The 18,599-nt window shown below is 38.7% G+C and overlaps 1 protein-coding gene across 1 annotated transcript in view; it reads right to left on the bottom strand.

Moving 5' to 3' along the window:
• ABCC9 (ATP binding cassette subfamily C member 9) overlaps positions 1-18,599 on the bottom strand; it is a 116,070-nt gene that overhangs the window by 72,488 nt on the left and 24,983 nt on the right. The window contains exons 10-15 of the mRNA XM_081082744.1: positions 14,692-14,850; positions 14,012-14,167; positions 12,065-12,199; positions 10,115-10,277; positions 6,772-6,812; positions 5,701-5,843 (exon numbers count right to left, since the gene is read on the bottom strand). Coding sequence (XP_080938870.1) covers positions 5,701-5,843; positions 6,772-6,812; positions 10,115-10,277; positions 12,065-12,199; positions 14,012-14,167; positions 14,692-14,850 — 797 coding nt within the window. The remainder of the gene's footprint in view (positions 1-5,700; positions 5,844-6,771; positions 6,813-10,114; positions 10,278-12,064; positions 12,200-14,011; positions 14,168-14,691; positions 14,851-18,599) is intronic.

Here is an 18,599-nt window from a genome sequence, read left to right as displayed (position 1 = left end):
CTCTTTAAAATAACAAATGACACCCCTAGCTTTTCAGCATCCTTAGCATCATCTACAAGCTAATCAGGATTTTATTCTACAGCTTCATCCCCTAACTCCATATCAGATCCTTTCTCCAACTACACTCAACTACTTTCATCCCCTGAATGGACTGAGATCTCACCTACTTATTCACCCTTTCCCCTTGCATACATTGCTCCCTCACATAGAACATGTTTTCCCCTTTCCTTCAAATAACTGAGTCCTACTAATACTTTAAGATCCTATGAAGGATTCAACACCTCCTTTAAACCTTTACTGGACAGACTATCTGTCTTGTCTCTTGATGAGCTTCAATGATCCCCAGATATAGGCCAACTGGAATTCTGTGTAGAGGTCTATAATTGCATAAGGTATTGTATTGTCATTGGGTTCCTCTCCTGTTATCTCCAATTAGACTGTGGACTTCCTATGGATTTATCACTACCTTTCCTCTTTGCAATCCCCAGTGCAATGTCCTTAAAGTGCTAACAAGTGCATGTAGACCTACAGAGATATCTCTCTGAGGTATGGAATGGAGATTAGTAAAATGGTGATAAATTAGTAAAATGGGGATTTTTTAAATGCTTAAAATATTTAGGCAATGTGCTGGGTACTTTGCATGCATTATTTCATTCTCTCAATTGCCAGAAACAGGACCTATTAGTGTGCCCATTTGATAACTGAGGAAGCTGAGACAGAGATACTAACTAATGTGTTTGAGGTTAAACAATGAGTACTCCATGGCAGTGCTAAGATTTAAAAAGTAGGCATATTTGAGGCCAACCAATTTGCTATCCTGCCTCCATTATCCTTATAGGTCAGTATTTTATTAACTTCCCATATATTTAGATAATTTGTAAACATACTTAAGGTTTTAATTACACTGCTATCTTCTCACTTTTCAAGTTTCACTTTGAGCATTTAGATACAACCTGAGTATTGTATACAGGTACCACATTAATTGGGAATAACTTTTTTGTTGCTGGCAGTTATTTTACTTGTAGGAACTATGACATTTTTGTAAACAGAGACCAGGTCAAAGTGTACGCCTGCTCTATGACAAATATCAGTAACAATTTACTTGATTGAAGATAATTGCAATAGATGAGCCAAGCACACATTCCTTTGGGAGGTACAGGAGAGAAAGGACACGAAGTTATTTTCCAACAAAGCAGAGGATTTGTTTTGCACATTTTCCCCTTGGCAAATAACATCTTTGGACATAGATGTTGCATTATACATCAAATAACAGCAACCTAAATTCAAATTATTTATGAAGGGTATAACATATCAACTTACATTTTCCTCCAGAAAAGCAAAACACATAAATTACTTCCTTATAAATAAAACAAAGTGGAGAACTGAGGCGAGCATCCTGAAAATCACTCTTATTCCAGTATCTTATTTTAGATAATAGCGACTTTTCTTACTTTTCTTCATATCTCACTCTGTTTTGCAAACTTAGACTTGGACACATCATTCTAAAACGTCCAGAAAACTCAAACGGGAAGGAGAAATCCTGAAACATAACTTCCTCTTTCTTCCATTTTATTATATGAGTACATGGGGTCCCACCCAATAAACAACTTGAAGAAATTTTGTCTAAAAGCTAGACATTTTTAGAAGAAAGCATAGAACTTTCCCATAGCAAACAAATTTAGCTGGCATGGAAATTTCCTACAGTAGAGACTTCATAAGCCTCTTACATGTACATATAACACAAATTGGGAATAGGCTGCACCCCATTCTAACCCAAAGAACTTCTGAACGCATTTAAAAATGCAGCGAAGAACTTAGGATTTCCACAGTCCTAAAGAAGAGGTTTCAAAATCAGCTGACCAAAGTCCCCGATTATAAACAGGCTGTTCAACTCGCTGTGGGCCAACTGGCATCCAAGACCGGTCACGGGTTCCCAGGCACAGAAGATATGCTGAGCCTGGTCAACAATGGGAAAACACTCAGTTGGGTTCCCAGAAGCAGCACACAATGGGAAAAAGCACTGGCCCCCTCTGTGGACCGCTCATCTCTGTAGGACCCACAAATCAGCCACGGAAACTCATCCTAGAGAAGCAAGTTGTGTGCTGATTCCATTTGGCCTATGGCTTGGAAAAGCTGGAGCTGCGCCTGAAAACACACTGGTCTTTATCAAACCGGCAAATGCCTTTTCCCTGGGACATGGGGACGAGAGAGTGCTATGCAGAAATGCACAGGGAATATTATCCACCCTCAAAATTACCAGGATTTACTAACAGCAGGATTGTATACTATAAACTCAAGGACACCCAGAGATTTTTGTTTGTTTTTTGTTTTCCATATCAATTCTTAACATCCTTTTGGTGTAGCCTCCTGATTTCAGAGGAGTTATTTGGTATAGCTTACCAACTATTTTCTATCTTCACCTGCAGCAGCACAAAATCAAATTTCAATTTAAAATGCAACCATGAGAGGGACAGCTATTAAATGGAGAAAATGAAAATAAGTACCAAAATAGCAGACTCTGGCCATTTATCAATTTTATTGTTTGAACTAGCTTCCCTTCCAGACCACGGCCTAATTTGGAAGCGGTGCTACAAAAATCAGTCAGTGATCTGTACAAGTGTTTTAGAAGGCAGAACAATAAGGAAAAATAATGAGGGCAGATGAGGCCTGAGAGCTGGAACTTTAAACCCAGCTCCAGAATTGGTTACTAATGTCATATCTTACAGGATGGTATTGAAATCATGTTAGGATACTGTTGTAACCAATCAGAACTTGTTTTAGAATAAATAAGTTATTTTAAAGTTATTTGGTATTGATGTTGTTAAGCCAATATAAACTACTGCCTAAAAGTCAAGATTGTGATATTTTAAATATTAAATATTTGTTTTCTTAGTAATACACAGACTTTGGGAAAATTTGCTCATTTTAAAAGACTTTACAAAAGATGTTCTACATTGCTATCAATGGAAACACCATGCCTTGTCTATTTAAGACCTCAATTTCCAATATTCCTTAATTTTGCAATATCTTGGCATTTTTTCCAAAGGCCTAATATAAATAAAATAACTTTTTATGAAACATGCTGATGTTTTATAAAGTTTATAGGGCCTTATAGCAAAAAGAAAACAATGATTTGAAGACTGCCTTGTGTACATTGAGGATTCATATATGAATGACTATGGCACATACAGTGTCATATAACATATATGGTTTGGTAACATATTTATTATATAATACAAGTAAAAATGGTGGGGAAATAATCATTATCATATCGCATCTATTTTTATAGTTTTGCATTGCAAGAAATTGTGAGTCTGAGACAAAGTTACACTGGTTAGAAATACTACAAAAGCATATCTCTTATATAAAAGGCCCGTGGCCATAACGCCATCACGCCGTCATGACCAAATGCACAGCAGCTCTCGTGGCAGGCAGGGTGGGGTGCGAGCTACTAGCGGCCGAGAGCTTAGAGTGGTGGAGGGCGGGTCAGTGAGCTACTAACAACAATGGGCGGGCGGCCAGCTGAGGTGAGCGGAAGCTAGCAACTTGAGCACGATTTCGTGCGCACTGGGCCTCTAGTTTAAAATGAACATAATACTGAGTAGTTTTATCAAGCCTTTCCATTTGCAGAGACTGTGAGCCTAGGATTTATTTTTTTTGAGATTATGAGGTGATGTGTTAATGTTGGTGAAAACATAAGCTGATCCAGCTTCACTGGAAAACATGACGATACTCATAAAAAAATCTTAAAATATGTACACCTTTGACCTACTACTCTTTCAATGGAAAACAACATAGCTGCTTTCATCAAGGACCTTAAAAGTGTACACGCTATTAGAACTAGTATTCCGAATCATAGAAATCTAACTTAAGAAAATAATCAGACAAAAGTTTCAAGGTAAATAAAGATATTTACTTCAATGTTATAAATATTATTTATATTAGGGAGAGAACAAAATATTCTAAATGTCCAATAAAAAGGTAGTCATGAAATAAATTATAACACTTCCAAACAATGGAATAACACATAATCAGTAAACATCATGTGTTATGACCTAAATGAGGGAGAAAATAATAAAAACAGTAAGTAAAACAGGAGTCAAAAGCTACACTTTTTTAAGAGTGGTGAGAGTGGACATCCTTGCCTTGTTCCTGATTTTGGAGAAAAAGCTTTCAGTTTTTCATCATTGAGTATGATGTTAGTTAAGGGTTTATTATCATAGATGGCCTTTAATATGTTGAGGTACTGTCCTTTTATTCCAATCTTATTGAGTGGTTTAATCATAAATGAATGTTGTATCTTATCAAATGTTTTTTCTGCATCTATTGATAAGATCATATGATTTTTATCTTTTCTTTTGTTAATGTGGTATATTACATTGATTGATTTCCATATGTTGAACCATCCTTGTGCCCTGGAATGAACCCCCTTGATTATGATGTATTATTTTTTGGATATACTGTTTTATTCAATTTGCTGTTATTTTGTTTAGAATTTTTGCATCTGTATTTATCAGAGACATTGGTCTGTAGCTTTCTTTCTTTGTGTTATCTCTGCCAGGTTTTGGTATCAGGGTTATATTGGCCTTATAGAATGTGTTAGGAAGTATTGCCTCTTCTTCAATTTTTTGGAAGAGTGTGAGAAGGGTAGGTTTTAAATCTTCTTTGAATGTTTGGTAGAATTCACTGGTGAAACCTTGTGGTCCTGGACTTTTGTTTTTTGGGAGGTTTGGGAAGTTTGTTTCAATTTTTTCACTGCTGATTGGTCTGTTTAGATTTTCCAATTCTTCATTATTTTGTCTAGGAAGGTTATATTTCTAGGAACTAATCCATTTCTTCTAGGTGATTGAATTCGGTGGCATAAAGTTTTTCATACTATTCTAATATGAACCTTTGTATATCTATGATGTCTGTGGTGACTTCTCCTCTCTCATTTCTGATTTTGTTTACAAAATCGGGGGTATTCAGCCATATAAAAGGATGAAATAGTGCCATTTGCAACAACACAGACGGACCACAAGAACATTATGCTAAATAAGTCAGTCAGAAAAAAACTAAGAGCCATATGATTTCACTCAGATGTGGGATATAAAACTAAAACTTGTGAACACAAACAGCAGTGTGGTGGTTGCCAGAGGGAATGGGTGGGGGGACAAAGGAGTCCTAATATAAGGGGAGAGGAGATTTGACTTTGGGTGGTGGGCACACAGTGCAATATACAGATTTTCTAACATAGAAACCCACACCTGACACCTATATGTTCATGTTGGCCAGTGTCACCCAATTAATTTAATAAATAAATATTTTAAAAATAAAAAAAAGATTTTTACATTGATTTTTAGACAGAGAGGAAGGGAGACGGGGAGAGAGAAAGAGACACATCAAAGTGAGAGCAACATATCAATTGGCTGCCTCCTGCATGCCCCCTATTGGGGATCGAGCTTGGCATGTGCCTTAACAGGGAATCAAACCAGCAACCTTTCGGTGCACGGGACGATGCCCAACCACCTGAGCCACACTGGCCAGGGTTGGAATCATTATTTTTATATTAAGTACTGAAAGGTAGCATATCAAAATTTTGACAATAGCTATCTCTGGACAGTGATTTTACTATTGTATTTATACTATCTCAAATTTACTACCATGAGTGTATATTTTTTTTATAACCAAGCAACGAATTCCAGACATTGCAATGCATACCTTATGATGGCTTTCACTGCAAATCTGACCACTGTGGAGAGCAGGAACAATGGAGTGACCAGGATATGAAAGAGAGACAGCGAAGCAAAGGCCTCTGCAGGTTGTAGAAGCTTCTTGCTGGTGTACGCGTGGGTCACAAATGTCTGTGAAAGAAGGGATTTCTTTAGAGAAAGCTGAAGAAGATTCCACAAATGCTTACATTCAGTTTCACAAACCTAACCTATTCTTCTATGTCAGTATGTCTATTGCAACTATGAAAACAATTACTTCATCCAAATTACTCCTTAAGAAAAATAATAGTTGTTATTGGTAGAACACTAATGGCTTTCATTCATTCTAACAGCAACCCTGTGAGAAGGGTAAAACCGATTCTGTTTACAGATTAGATAACTGACTTCTGTTAAATTACTGAGTTGGGAGAAGAACAGTGAGGAGACACCAGGGCTCTTAACAACCATCCAGGATCTTTGCAACCAATACTAGATTTTCTAGGAAAAGAAGAGAACATCCCAAGATTTTCAGGTCCTTATTGTGGACTTTTACTAAAACTGCCAACATTAGTGTCCAATGTAGGCACACTTACATTTCTAAATAGGATCCTAGCTCCCGGGTTTGTAATTTAAGTTTGAAATATAATGTAACTATTTGACATTTTCTGGTTGTTGAACTAACACCATCCTGTTATAAGAATGTCCAGAAACCAGCTCAGGGAGGTCAGAACAGTTAGTTCTCATAATGATAAAATTGCTCCCAGAGCTCATTTGGCAATGTCCCGGGATATTTTTGATTGTCAGGACTTGGGTGTGGAGGATCCTAATGGCAATTAGATGGAAGCCACGAATGCTGCTAAACATCCTTAAATGGGCCCTTACAACAAAGAATGATGTGAGTCGAAATGTCATTAGTGCTACAGTTGAGAAACCTTGGATTACAACTATTGCAATGGAGACGGCAAAGAAAATAACTGGTATAGGTGAGGTAATATTAACTCCCACCCACACATTCTTGTTTATAAATCATTTCTAAACACTGACTTTGCTCCATGTTTAAAAGGAAGAAAAAGTGTCTTACAGCAAGAACAGCTGCTATAGGAATTGCTGCATTCATGAAGACTGTGGAAAGAAATAAAACACATTAGATTCATTGAACTGTGAAACATTTTCAGTAAGCTTAATTAATAATCTATTTATCACTTTAACTTTCCTTGAAGACAAAAAGGAAAAATTCATTAAATAACATCTTGTCTGGAGTCCACAAACATTTTCCAATTGGTATTTCCTTGTTTGCAGTTGTATGAGTTCCTACACATTACTCTTAACCAGAAAATGTTTTCTTTTTTTATTGAAAATTTATTTTTTGTGAAATATTACAAACAGAAAAATTCATAAAAATAATCCTTTAATGATGCAAATTATTAGAATTTAATAAATGTGGTAATATTTACAAACAATATTTTGTTTGTTCTCCAAAACTAACATAAATATGTGAAAATTGGGTTATTATACAGATTAAAAACAAGAATTTGACATCACTCCAAGTTCTCCAGCAGTGATATTAATTTTCACTCATAGACCTTTTGCTTAAATTAACTTCATATCCTAGACTCCCTGCTTGTTTAAATATCTCTTCAGGAATATATTGTACTATCATTTGATAAGCATGATATACATAACTAAAACTAGGGAAATTCATGTCTTAGGCTTAAATACTAGCATTTGGAAGTAGTAATAAAAATAAGAAGCCAAGTTAATGATTTATAATTATATTTTCTATAAACTATAGCATTTTAAGGACTGAGGACCAAAAGATTAAATCAATTGTTGTTAGAAACAGGCAATGGCAGAGCGCGAACTAGAACCTAGTATTCTTGGCACTCAGGAGAGTGTCCACCCAAAAATTATCATTGGCTCTCATGACCTGATCTCATGAACCATCCTTACCACTGTACACAGAATTAGCTTGTGCTTTTGCAGGTCCACACATGACTTAGTTCAAGCTCTTAACCACCCAGAACATAGTACTTAACCAAATCATAAAACTTGGAAGTGGTCTAACTGGAACTTTCCACCACTGACTCATGAATTCCTACTCCCTATCATGAATGCATCATCATACATTTTTACCTACATGACTTCTTATTTTTCTCTTCTATTATGATCTCTTCTGTCCCCTCTCTTTTTATATCTGACTTTCAAAAACCAACTCAAATCTCATGCCTGGAGACAAATTGGGTTAACAACCCACCTCTGCTTTTTAGTAGCTAGATGATTTGGAGAAAGTTCAAGTTACCTAAGCTCTATTCAACACAACCTTTAAACTTATAAATTGGAGTTAATAATGGAATCTAAATCTTTGGCTGTTGTGATGATTAAATGAGATGATATATGCAAAGCCATGTATGGAAATAATTGGTTGAGTGTCTGAATATATTTTTGTTGTTGCTATTATTACTAGTAGTAGTGGTGATGGTGGTAGTGGTGGTGGTGGTGGTAATAGTTTCATCATCATCCTGATTACTATTTCTGGCTGCATCCATGCTCCTATGAGAATTTCAGTCCACTGCAGAGAGGAAGGTATTGTGGGGGCTACCAGTTTAGTGTACTATTATACACTAGAGGCCCAGTGCATGAAATTCATTCATGGAGGGGGGCCCTCAGTCCAGCCTGCACCCTCTTCAATCCAGGACCCCTCGGGGGATGTCTGACTGCCGGTTTAGGGTCTAAACCGGCAGTCAGACATCTCTCTCACAGTCCTGGACCGCTGGCTCCTAATCGCTCACCTGCCTGCCTGCCTCGTCACCCCTAACTGCCCCCCTGCCAGCCTAATCGCTCCCAACTGCCCCCCTGCCAGCCTGGTTGCCCCTCATGGCCCCCCCGCCAGCCTGGTCACCCCACTCAGCCTGCTTGTCCAGTCGTTTGGTCATCCCTCACTAACCCCCCTGCCAGCCTAGTTTCCCCCCCGCCCCCGCCCCGCAGCCTGCTGCTCAGTCGTTTGGTCATCTCTCACTAACACCCCTGCCGACCTGGTTGCCCCACACAGCCTGCTTGTTCAGTCATTTGGTCGTCCCTCACTAAACCCCGTGCCAGCCTGGTCATATGCAGTCATCTTGTGAGGGGGTGAGGGTTAATTTGCATATTACCTCTTTATTATATAGTATGTAAGTGGATAATCAATCATTCTACCTTCTAGAATTTTGATATCATATTAGTAGCAGTACACAGCTGGAAGACAAATCTCATTCCCATTTCCTTTCTAAAGCATTTGGGCTAGAATAAATGAGCTACATATACCAAATATTTCCTCTAAATCCATTTCACAAAAGAAGTACTTATAATCTTTAAAAAATAGTTTAGAATTCAAGAGGAAACCATATATAAAACTCCCAAACTTTAAGATGTTAAAATCCTTGGGAACAATAGAGATGAGCAAAGCTGACACACAAACCAAATCGAATATTAGTGGGAGTATTTTGGCTAAGTTCATAAGAATTGTACTAACATAAACTCATTATTCTTGAGAGTACTCAGTGTCACTCCTTCACAAAAACAACAATATTTTGTAACAATTATTTTTTAAAAATTAGAGTTGAGAATGAAAGTATTCTATATTTAAAAGTTCTTGAAAATGTATTGAAAAAGATATATTGTTGATATAGTTTGGCTTCTTTCACTTGAAAATGTTGACTTTTTTCCTCCTCAATTTTCAAAAATGGCATTTCAAATATAATCTTTAAGAAAATATAGTACCATAAGCTCCAAAGAGACAGGCAAGACAATCATAGGTAATTTTTAAAAGATCTTTGTGAATAAGAAAACAATAATAAATACAGTCAAATGAATTCATATACATAAATTTTTACTGAAAATACAATCCATCCCAATGTAACTGATAAGAGGGTTTCAATGACTTTTACTACTACCAACACCATCCTCATTTTACAGATGGAGGATTTCAGGTGTAAAGTAACAAGGCAAAGGCCCATAACTTGTAAAGAATCGAATTCAGCCCTAGCTGGTTTGGCTCAGTGGATAGAGCATCAGCCTGTGGACTGGGGTGTCCCAGGTTCGATTCCAGTCAGGGGCATGTACCTTGGTTGCAGGCACATCCCCAGTGGGGAGTGTGCAGGAGGCAGCTGATCCATGTTTCTCTCTCATCCGATGTTTCTAACTCTCTATCCCTCTCCCTTCCTTTCTGTAAAAAATCAATAAAATATATTTTTAAAAAAAGAATCGAATTCAGGTCTACTTGACTGTAAGCCTGTGCTCTCCCTACTCTTTAATTTAAATTGCCTTATGTGGTCAGTGGCTATTGGACAGTACATATATAGAAAATAAATGGGCTTCCTCTGATGACTAGAATGTCTCAATGATCACAACCTAAATAAAATCGACCACGTTGTACAACAGCAACTTACTAGAGAGTGATGTATAAAGGGCAAAGGTTTTGAGACTGGATAGTTCTTTCATTCTTGTTTCTTCTACACTTTTGCAAAAGATGTGCTCCCAGGCGTACAATTTAAGAAGTTTGATGCCTTTCAATATTTCATTTGTTTTCTTCAGTCTCTCAGTGGAATAATCCTATAAAACAAAAGAACACAACAAACAAACAAAAAGCAAAAATGCAAGCTATGCTCAAGTGAATCAGAGAAGCCATCCATGCCATGGTCAGGGATTACAGAGATTTTGATTGTTGCTTCGATCTCCCACTACTTATGGCTGTGAAGTACCTGGGAGAAGTAAACTCTCTGTGCTTCAGACTCCAATTTTAAAATGAAGAGTTGAATGAGATGACCTCAAATTTCTTTCCACCTAAAAGCTTTTATATACCTTTTGGTTTGGTTTAAATAAAAGCAGCTTCTTAACTTTGACATGATTTTCTTGAATGTCTACTGATAATATATACATAAATTTATGAAAGTGATAAAGAGGCTTCTAATGGCTTCCTTTTAATATCTAAGTCATTTCATTATCCTCTCAGCACCCTGACTCACACTTAAGAGAAACAATGAATGTAAGAAAAGTTAGTTTGCTTCTCATTCGAGAATGTGAGGGTACAGTATTGTGTGTGTTCACATTGTGTCTTCATAATACAGTGATTGAAACCAAGCATATTATCTTTAACTTCAAGAGATTTCTACATATTTCTTCATACGCTCCTGTTGAAGGCCTAAATTAGACTTACTGGTTACTAACAACTTGGACTAACTGTAGAGAAATTTGCAGCAGATACAAAAACCTCAAAGGAGGTTTCAACCTCCTCTACCATCAAATATTGACTTACAATGACTTTGTAAGGCACAATGATCTGTGAACTATCAAAGGGTTTGTAAAGTGGCAAAAGGTAGCTGGAAGGAAGCAAAAGCAGCAAATAGGCTGGTTTTTATTCACCTTTTTGTCTCTTTGGGGGTCTTACATGCCTATCCAATGACTGTGAGTGAGTGCATGAACAGAGTATGAAAGGCTAAGTGAGAGATGTTTGAGGATGGTCATGTCTCCTCTTTGTGCCCTCTTCCACATCTTTCTGTATTCATGTCCTGAAGTAAAGAGGGCGGACCGCTCAGACAAAAATAATGCGTAACCTCATCAGGAGCAGCAGAAAAACAAGTGATAAAAATCACTTGTGTGACATGCAACTTGCTAGTCACTGTAGAAACACAACTTGGGAAACAATTCCATCAGTGGCATCATCCCTACATTTTATGCCTGATTTACAGATAGACAGTCTTGCTCATATTTAATCAAACTTTATTTCTAAACATGCTGTCAACAATTTTATTATTTGCAAATATTTCTTTAAAAGAAGCCAATTCTTACTGAAATAAAATGATTTCATGGCAAATGGAAGCCAGAAAGAGTCAATACTTTGGCTTTCTCTTGCTTGCTAAGTGGACCACAAACATATTCAGCCAGAGCAGCTGCCACTGAAACATGTCAGTGTAACTCCATAGAGCATCACATGGTTTGATTCAACCCTATGGAAACTGAATTTCAGAAGCACTAGACCAACCCTTTACTTGTTTCTTGCTCCATTTCTCCCACATCAATGATTGACCTCCAATGGCCTCAAAATACACTTAAGTGTATTCTCTAGGCAACTGATCTAGGAGAAGAGCTAAAGCCTCATCACCTCGTGGCACTTAAAAACATCAGGAGCTGTGATTCTGGTATTTTAAGTCTAAAACCATCAGGTCTTAAACTTCAATCCACTTTTAAAAATTATTTTGTAATACAGAAAATACGTGAAGAATTGAAATGAAATACAATGATTTCCAAAAAATCCTGAGTGGTATGCATTCATTTCCTGTATTTTAAAAATAACACAGTGTTAGATTTTCCTAATGAAGTTTCCAAAAGAGGTTACTTACAAGAGTGCTCTTTTGAGCCTCTGCCAACTTTGTAGCAATGAAGTACTGAATTGGCGCAAGGAGCACAATGACAGCTGCACCAACCAATGCGCTTAATCCAAGTAAATTATAGAGCAGAATCACTCCCATTATGATCTAGGAAAGAAACACAACGAAAAGGGGAAATGAATGGGGGCATGGGGACCACTGCATGAAAGGACATCTTTTTAAGTGAAAATATACTATTTCTTAATTATTATATTTAGTTTATTTGGAAGTCAACTCGACTGTGACAATGGGTTTTACTATGATTTATTTGGGGAAAGCTAAGTAGTAGGGCTTTATTTTTAGTATGGTGATCTGTACAACCGGTGTCAAACCAATTTATTGCATGCAGTTGCGTAGCGGTCCCATGATGCTTCTGGCCTTCTAAAGCAGTCTTCAATTTTTTAAAAGAACATTGAAACTTTTCTCAAAAGTGTTGTCACTCACCATAAATTTGATATCCCAGAGTCTCTTGGGAATGCACTAGCTTTCCAAGGTGGGGAGGCAGGAAAGTAGGGGGTAGCATCATAAAATGTGAGTAATTTAATGAAAAGAAGCCAGGCCCAACTAAAACTGAAGATGCTAAAGTTGGTGCCCCATCTTATCTCATGGCCCTTTTAAAGTTTATTTCCCAAAAACCAGAGCAGACCCACTTAGCCTATTCTCTCTGGTGTGTCACTTTCCTCTTCTTCCTTATTTTTTCTTGAAAATATTTTTTTCCCAGTACTTCAGTTTATCACAGTTCAAAATGTCCAACTAATGGACTGTATGCACGCAGTTAAAGCATTTAACCCATCCTGTATGCCAATGATAACAGCTTATTGTGGCCTTCTAGAAGCAATGGAACATGCTCACTGCCTGACCAATTAGGCTCTTTGGGAATTCCAATCAAAACAAAAATTTCAGAGGCAGCCTGGAATTTTTAGTGCACTGAATTATGCCACGTAGGCAGTTGACCTATGTATAAATACATCTTGATGAGATGAGACAAAGCATATTTTAAATCTTACTTTGTGCCAAGCACTGGGCATGTATGATGTACACTTTTATTTTACTTGGATTCCCATTAAAAATAAAAAATCAAACAATGAATATAAAAACTACCCTATCTCCTTTGTAATTTTATGTACTTTAATAAAATGGAGGTACAGAGGGACATAGATGACAGACTGCATTGAGTAAGATCTGTAGTTTAAGCTCTGTCTACAGGATACAAACTTGAGATAATTAAAAATATTCAGTATCACATAGAAGAAAAAAACGGAATACATTTTTTTTTGCCATTTTTACCCCCAAAGCACCCCTGTATCTTTACTAAAATGCTTTGTGCCAAACACTGTTTTCCATCGGAAATAGCTAAATAGTCCTATGCTTGTTGGTATTCTGACTACCTTTTACATTTTGACATTTTATAACACACCAGCTATTGAAACTACACAATGAACTTAAGTAATTGTTCTAGTTTAGAAATGCTGTAAGAGAGTTTGTCAAAATGAAAGGGATCAAGCCCTGGCTCTGTGATTTGCATAAAATTATGCAGTAAGAGCTGTTACTGAGGGCCCATAAAATGTTAGGCACTGTGCTAAATGCTTTACACATTTTAACTTAGTCTTGACAATTCCAACAACTGTACATGGCAGATGCTATTATCATTCACATTTTACAGTTAAGAAAACTAGTATTTTGAGGTGTTAAACACTTGTGCAAAAATGGGGCTTTGGCAGATATTTGAACTTAAGCAATATAATTCCAAACCCCTTTTTCTTAACCTATGGCATAGCATTTCTGAGTCTCGGCTTCCTTCCTAGAAGAAAGGTATAACATTAGCACATTCAAAAAGTTTATCCTCTGCTGAGATTAGTATCTTACACTTGTTTTGTTTTACTTCCTCTGCAAATGAGAATCTTACTTATATTGATCTACCTGAACAGGCATAGCCCATAGATTGGGACACAGGAACAAGAACCACATGAGTTGATTGGTTTCAATGGCAACCAAGTTATTGATCTGTCCCAGGGTCATCTCACCCATGGATAAATTAGATGTAGAGAGCCTAAGGATTTTATTGTATATCATGGCCTGAAGAAAAAAAAAAAGAAAGAAAATGTACGTGAAGCTCTACATTTAGTACTCAACATTATGCTTTTTTTTTTTTATTTAAACATAACATTTAAAAAAATTTTAAGGGAAAATAAAACCCTATAATGCCATCTTAAATCAACTATTATTTTCATTTTATTATAGTTACTTTTAGTCCTCAACTAAAGACAAACTTCAACTAAAGACAAACTTATTTTTTCTAGTGATATAATCAAAACATATATTCAAATTTAAACATAAGGACTAGAACAGGTAGAAGCATAGATCAGTAAATGTAAAATTTCAAAATATCTTTTTTATATATTATTATAAAAGTTATTTTTAACTCAATGGGTTGATTAATTAGCTCTAGTTTCTTTTATTAAGTAGGTCCTAGAAGTGTTGATATTACAACATCAAAGTGAAAATGACATGCAAAAGAAAACTGAAACCAGTACCCTTCCTGTCACTGGATGGTATGTGGCATTTTAAAGAACCAAAGATCATTCGAAGCTTGTACGTACCAGCAGAGCTCCACGGAGGTTAATGCCAGTCTCTATGGTTACATAGTAGGAAGCCTGCAAAAATGTCCTTTGCAGAATAAGGGCCAAGAAAAGAAGGACTGCTAGAACATAAGCATTTTCAAGAAATTCCTTTGATGAGACGGGTTTTAAATACTTGTCCTAAAAGAAAAAAGACATAAATTAAAATGGGTCTTTTCATATACCAGTTCTACAGTTTGCATTTATTAAATGATTTTTTTTAATATAAAAATTCAAAATCCTTATAATACATTAGTGAAATGAGTCTCAAAAGACAATGTGGGGTTTTCTTCTCATCCACAAAAACAAATATAAATCAGCTCAATGCATAAGATCTCAAATGGATCACTATGATAGCTGGAAATGTCTGATTATAAAAAAAAAGATACATTTTTATTTTTAAAAAATTTGAAGACATTTGCTGAAAAGATGTATTCTACCTTGGTAAAATGGGAAGTAACGAATGAAGATGGATGTTAACTGAGACTCTAACTTAGAAGTAAAAACACAAACCTGATGGTCAGCAAGACCAATGGAACAAAAATACAATTTCTGCATCCTTATCCTATATAGCAGGGGTCATCAAACTGCGGCCCGCGGGCCACATGCGGCCCGCCGAAAACATTTATCCAGCCCGCCAGGTGTTTTTGCCGCCGCTGCCTGTCCTGCTTAGCAGCCGACTCGTTCCGGGCCCGCAGGGCGCATGTGTGGAATGTCTGAGAGACAGTGAACTGGCCCCCTGTTTAAAAAGTTTGAGGACCTCTGCTATATAATAAAGAGGTAATATGTAAATTGACCATCACGCCCTCACACAAGATGGCTGCCCCCATGTGGTCAAAGATGGCTGCCACAAGATGGTCGGCAGGGGAGGGCAGTTGTCGGCAATCAGGCCAGCAAGGGAGGGCAGCTAGGGGCAACCGGGCCGGCAGGGGAGGGCAATTGGGGGCAACCGGGCCAGCAGGGGAGGGCAGTTAGGGGTGACTGGGCCAGCAGGGGAGGGCAGTTAGGGGGGGACCAGGCCAGCAGGGGAGGGCAGTTGGGGGTGGTTGGGCCAGCAGGGGATCAGTTAGGCATTAATCAGGCTGCAGGGGAGTGGTTAGGGGGTGATCAGGTTGGCAGGCAGAAGCAGTTAGGGGCAATCAGGCAGGCAAGCAGGTGAGCATTTGGGAACCAGCAGTCCTGGATTGTTAGAGGGATGTCCGACTGCTGGTTTAGGACTGATCCCTGTTGGTTGGTTGGACATCCCCCGAGGGGTCCCAGATTGGAGAGGGTGCAGGCTGGGCTGAGGGACACCCCCCTCCATTGCATGAATTTTGTGCACTGGGCCTCTAGTCCTATATAATAAAAGGCTAATATGCAAATTATCTCTTCAACCAGTAGTTTGACCAGGGGACAGGGCTGGCCAGCCAACCCCTGCAGTCCCTCATCGAGCTGATCCCACCCATGCACAAATTTGTGCACCAGGTCTCTAGTCCTATATAATAGAGAGATAATATGCAGATGTTCATCACACCCTCACGCCATCACGCCGTAACGGCTTAGACACTCAACACTGGGGAGAGATGAATGGGGACCAGCCAACAACAAATGAGCTAGCAAGAGAGGAATGGGGACCAGCCAGGCTGTGGTCTGGGAGAGGGACAAGCTGCCCGCCCTGTGGTCATGGGCACAAATGGCTGGGCTGTGGCCTGGGAGAGGGACAAGCCGCCCACCCCGTCGTACCAAGTGCCAGCGGCTGCGCCTGCACCTGTGGCCCGGGAGAGGGACAAGCCACACACCTTGTGGTCCTGGACACCAGCAGCTGTGCCTATAGCCCAAGAGAGGGACAAGCTGCCCGCCACGCAGTCCCAAGTGCCTGCGGCCCAGGTGAAGCCGTCTGCCTACAGTCCCCTGTGGCTGCAACCAGCCCAAGCAAAGCCGGCCCGGGTCTTAGGTGCCCTTGGCTGGCCAGAGGGAGGGAAGCCTGGGTCTCAGGTGCCTGCAACTGAGAAGGGGGAATCCTGGGTCCCGAGTGCAGAGTGAGGCAGAGGCAGTTAGGGTTGATCAGGCCAGCGGGGGAGCAGTTAGGGGTGATCAGGCAGGCAGTCAGAGGTGGTTAAGGGTGATCAGGCAGGCAGAGGTGGTTAAGGGCGATCAGGCAGGCAGAGGTATTTAGGGGCAATCAGGCAGGCAGGCAGAGTGGTTAGGGGTGATCAGGTAGGTAGGCAGGCAAGCAGTTAGGAGCCAGCAGTCCTGGATTGTGAGAGGCAGTCGGACAGCCCCCGAAGGATCCCAGATTGGAGAGGATGCAGGCCAGGCTGAGGGGCCCCCACCCACATGCATGAATTTTGTGCACTGGGCCTCTAGTTTCAAAATAATTCTACAGAATTGACTTTTTCTGATTTTCATTTACCTTAACTTATATTAATGAAATAAATAATAAAATATAAAATATATAGCTTGGCTACTGATTTCACCCCATATGACACTTCCAGTGACAAAACACAACTTTTGAAAATAATTATTTTAGTAGGAATATGACTTAGTAATCATACAAAACTGATTGTTTTTTGTTTGTAACAATAGGATTTGACAATCTGTATGTTAGAACTAAGCCCTGGCAGGTGTGGCTTAGTTTGTTGGAGCATTGTCCTGTATACTGAAAGGTCGCGGGTTCTATTCCTAGTCAGGGCACATACCCCAGGTTTGCGGGTTCAATCCACAGTTGGGGTGCGTACGGGAGGCAACCTATCTATGGGTTGTTTTCTCTCTCTCCTCTCTCTCTCTCTCTCTCTCTCTCTCTCTCTCTCTCTCTCTCCCTTCCACTCTCTCAAATTAATAAAAACATGTCCTCAGATGAGGATTATAAGAGAGAAAAAAAGAAGTGAGGGAAAGGTAATACTCGAATAAGTACATCATGTCAGTGTGAGCACTCCTCATTTTTTATGTTTTAAGTCCACTAAAATTCTACTTTTGGGCCCTTCCACTTTTCATGGGGCTACATAAAATGTGTGAGTTCTGTTTCTTTTCAGAAAAACATGTGGCTAATATATGTAAGGCAGAGGGACGATGGAATTCTATGTGAAATTCTATGCATGTAATTAGGCTAGCAGGGACAAAACATCACAAAAGTGCAAATATCTACTTCAATAATGATTGAGGATTAATATATGCAAGGAACTGGACTATGCATTGTGGACACAAGCATGAACTGTTCACAATCATTCTGTTTAAAAAGCTGACGTGCCCTAGCCGGTTTTACTCAGTGGATAGAGCATCTGCTCATGGACTAAAGGGTCGCAGGTTCAATTCTGGTCAAGGGCACATACCTTGGTTGCAGGCTTGATCCCCACCCAGTCAGGGCACATGTGGAAGGCAACCAATCGATGTGTTTATCTCACATAGATGTTTCTTTCTCTGCCTCTCCCCCTCCCTTCCACTTCTCTAAAAATCAATGGAAAAATATCCCCAGGTGAGGATTAACAAAAGAAAATAACAGCTTAAAACCTAGGAAGATAAGGGTATCCATAAATGATAGGCCTTATTATAAATAGCACTATGTCAAGAGCCAGTGTGAAGTAGACATTGTGTTAGGGGAGTAACAAGCAGAGTCAAATTCCAACTAAGATAATCAGAAAAGGCTTCCCTGAGAAGGCAGCACTTACTGCAGGATTTGAAAATGCATAAATATTAAAATGTAAAGAAAAAATGACAGGAAATTAGACTGAGAGACTAGAAAAGGAAAATCAATGCATCTGCACTAGCATTTCCATCTGTGTATCTAGGGAAATAAACTCTGCCCTTAGAAAGAAACTAGGAAATTCATGATGCAGAGTTTATTAAGAACAGAAAATATAAGCTTATAAATTTATAACAGCAAATATCTAATACTATATAGCCTCCAAAATAAT

The sequence above is a fragment of the Myotis nattereri genome (assembly GCF_964212035.1).
Source record: "Myotis nattereri genome assembly, chromosome: 2".
Lineage (NCBI taxonomy): Eukaryota > Metazoa > Chordata > Mammalia > Chiroptera > Vespertilionidae > Myotis > Myotis nattereri.
The sequence above is the reverse complement of the archived record's forward strand: the minus strand, read 5'-3'. Positions and strand labels throughout refer to the sequence as shown.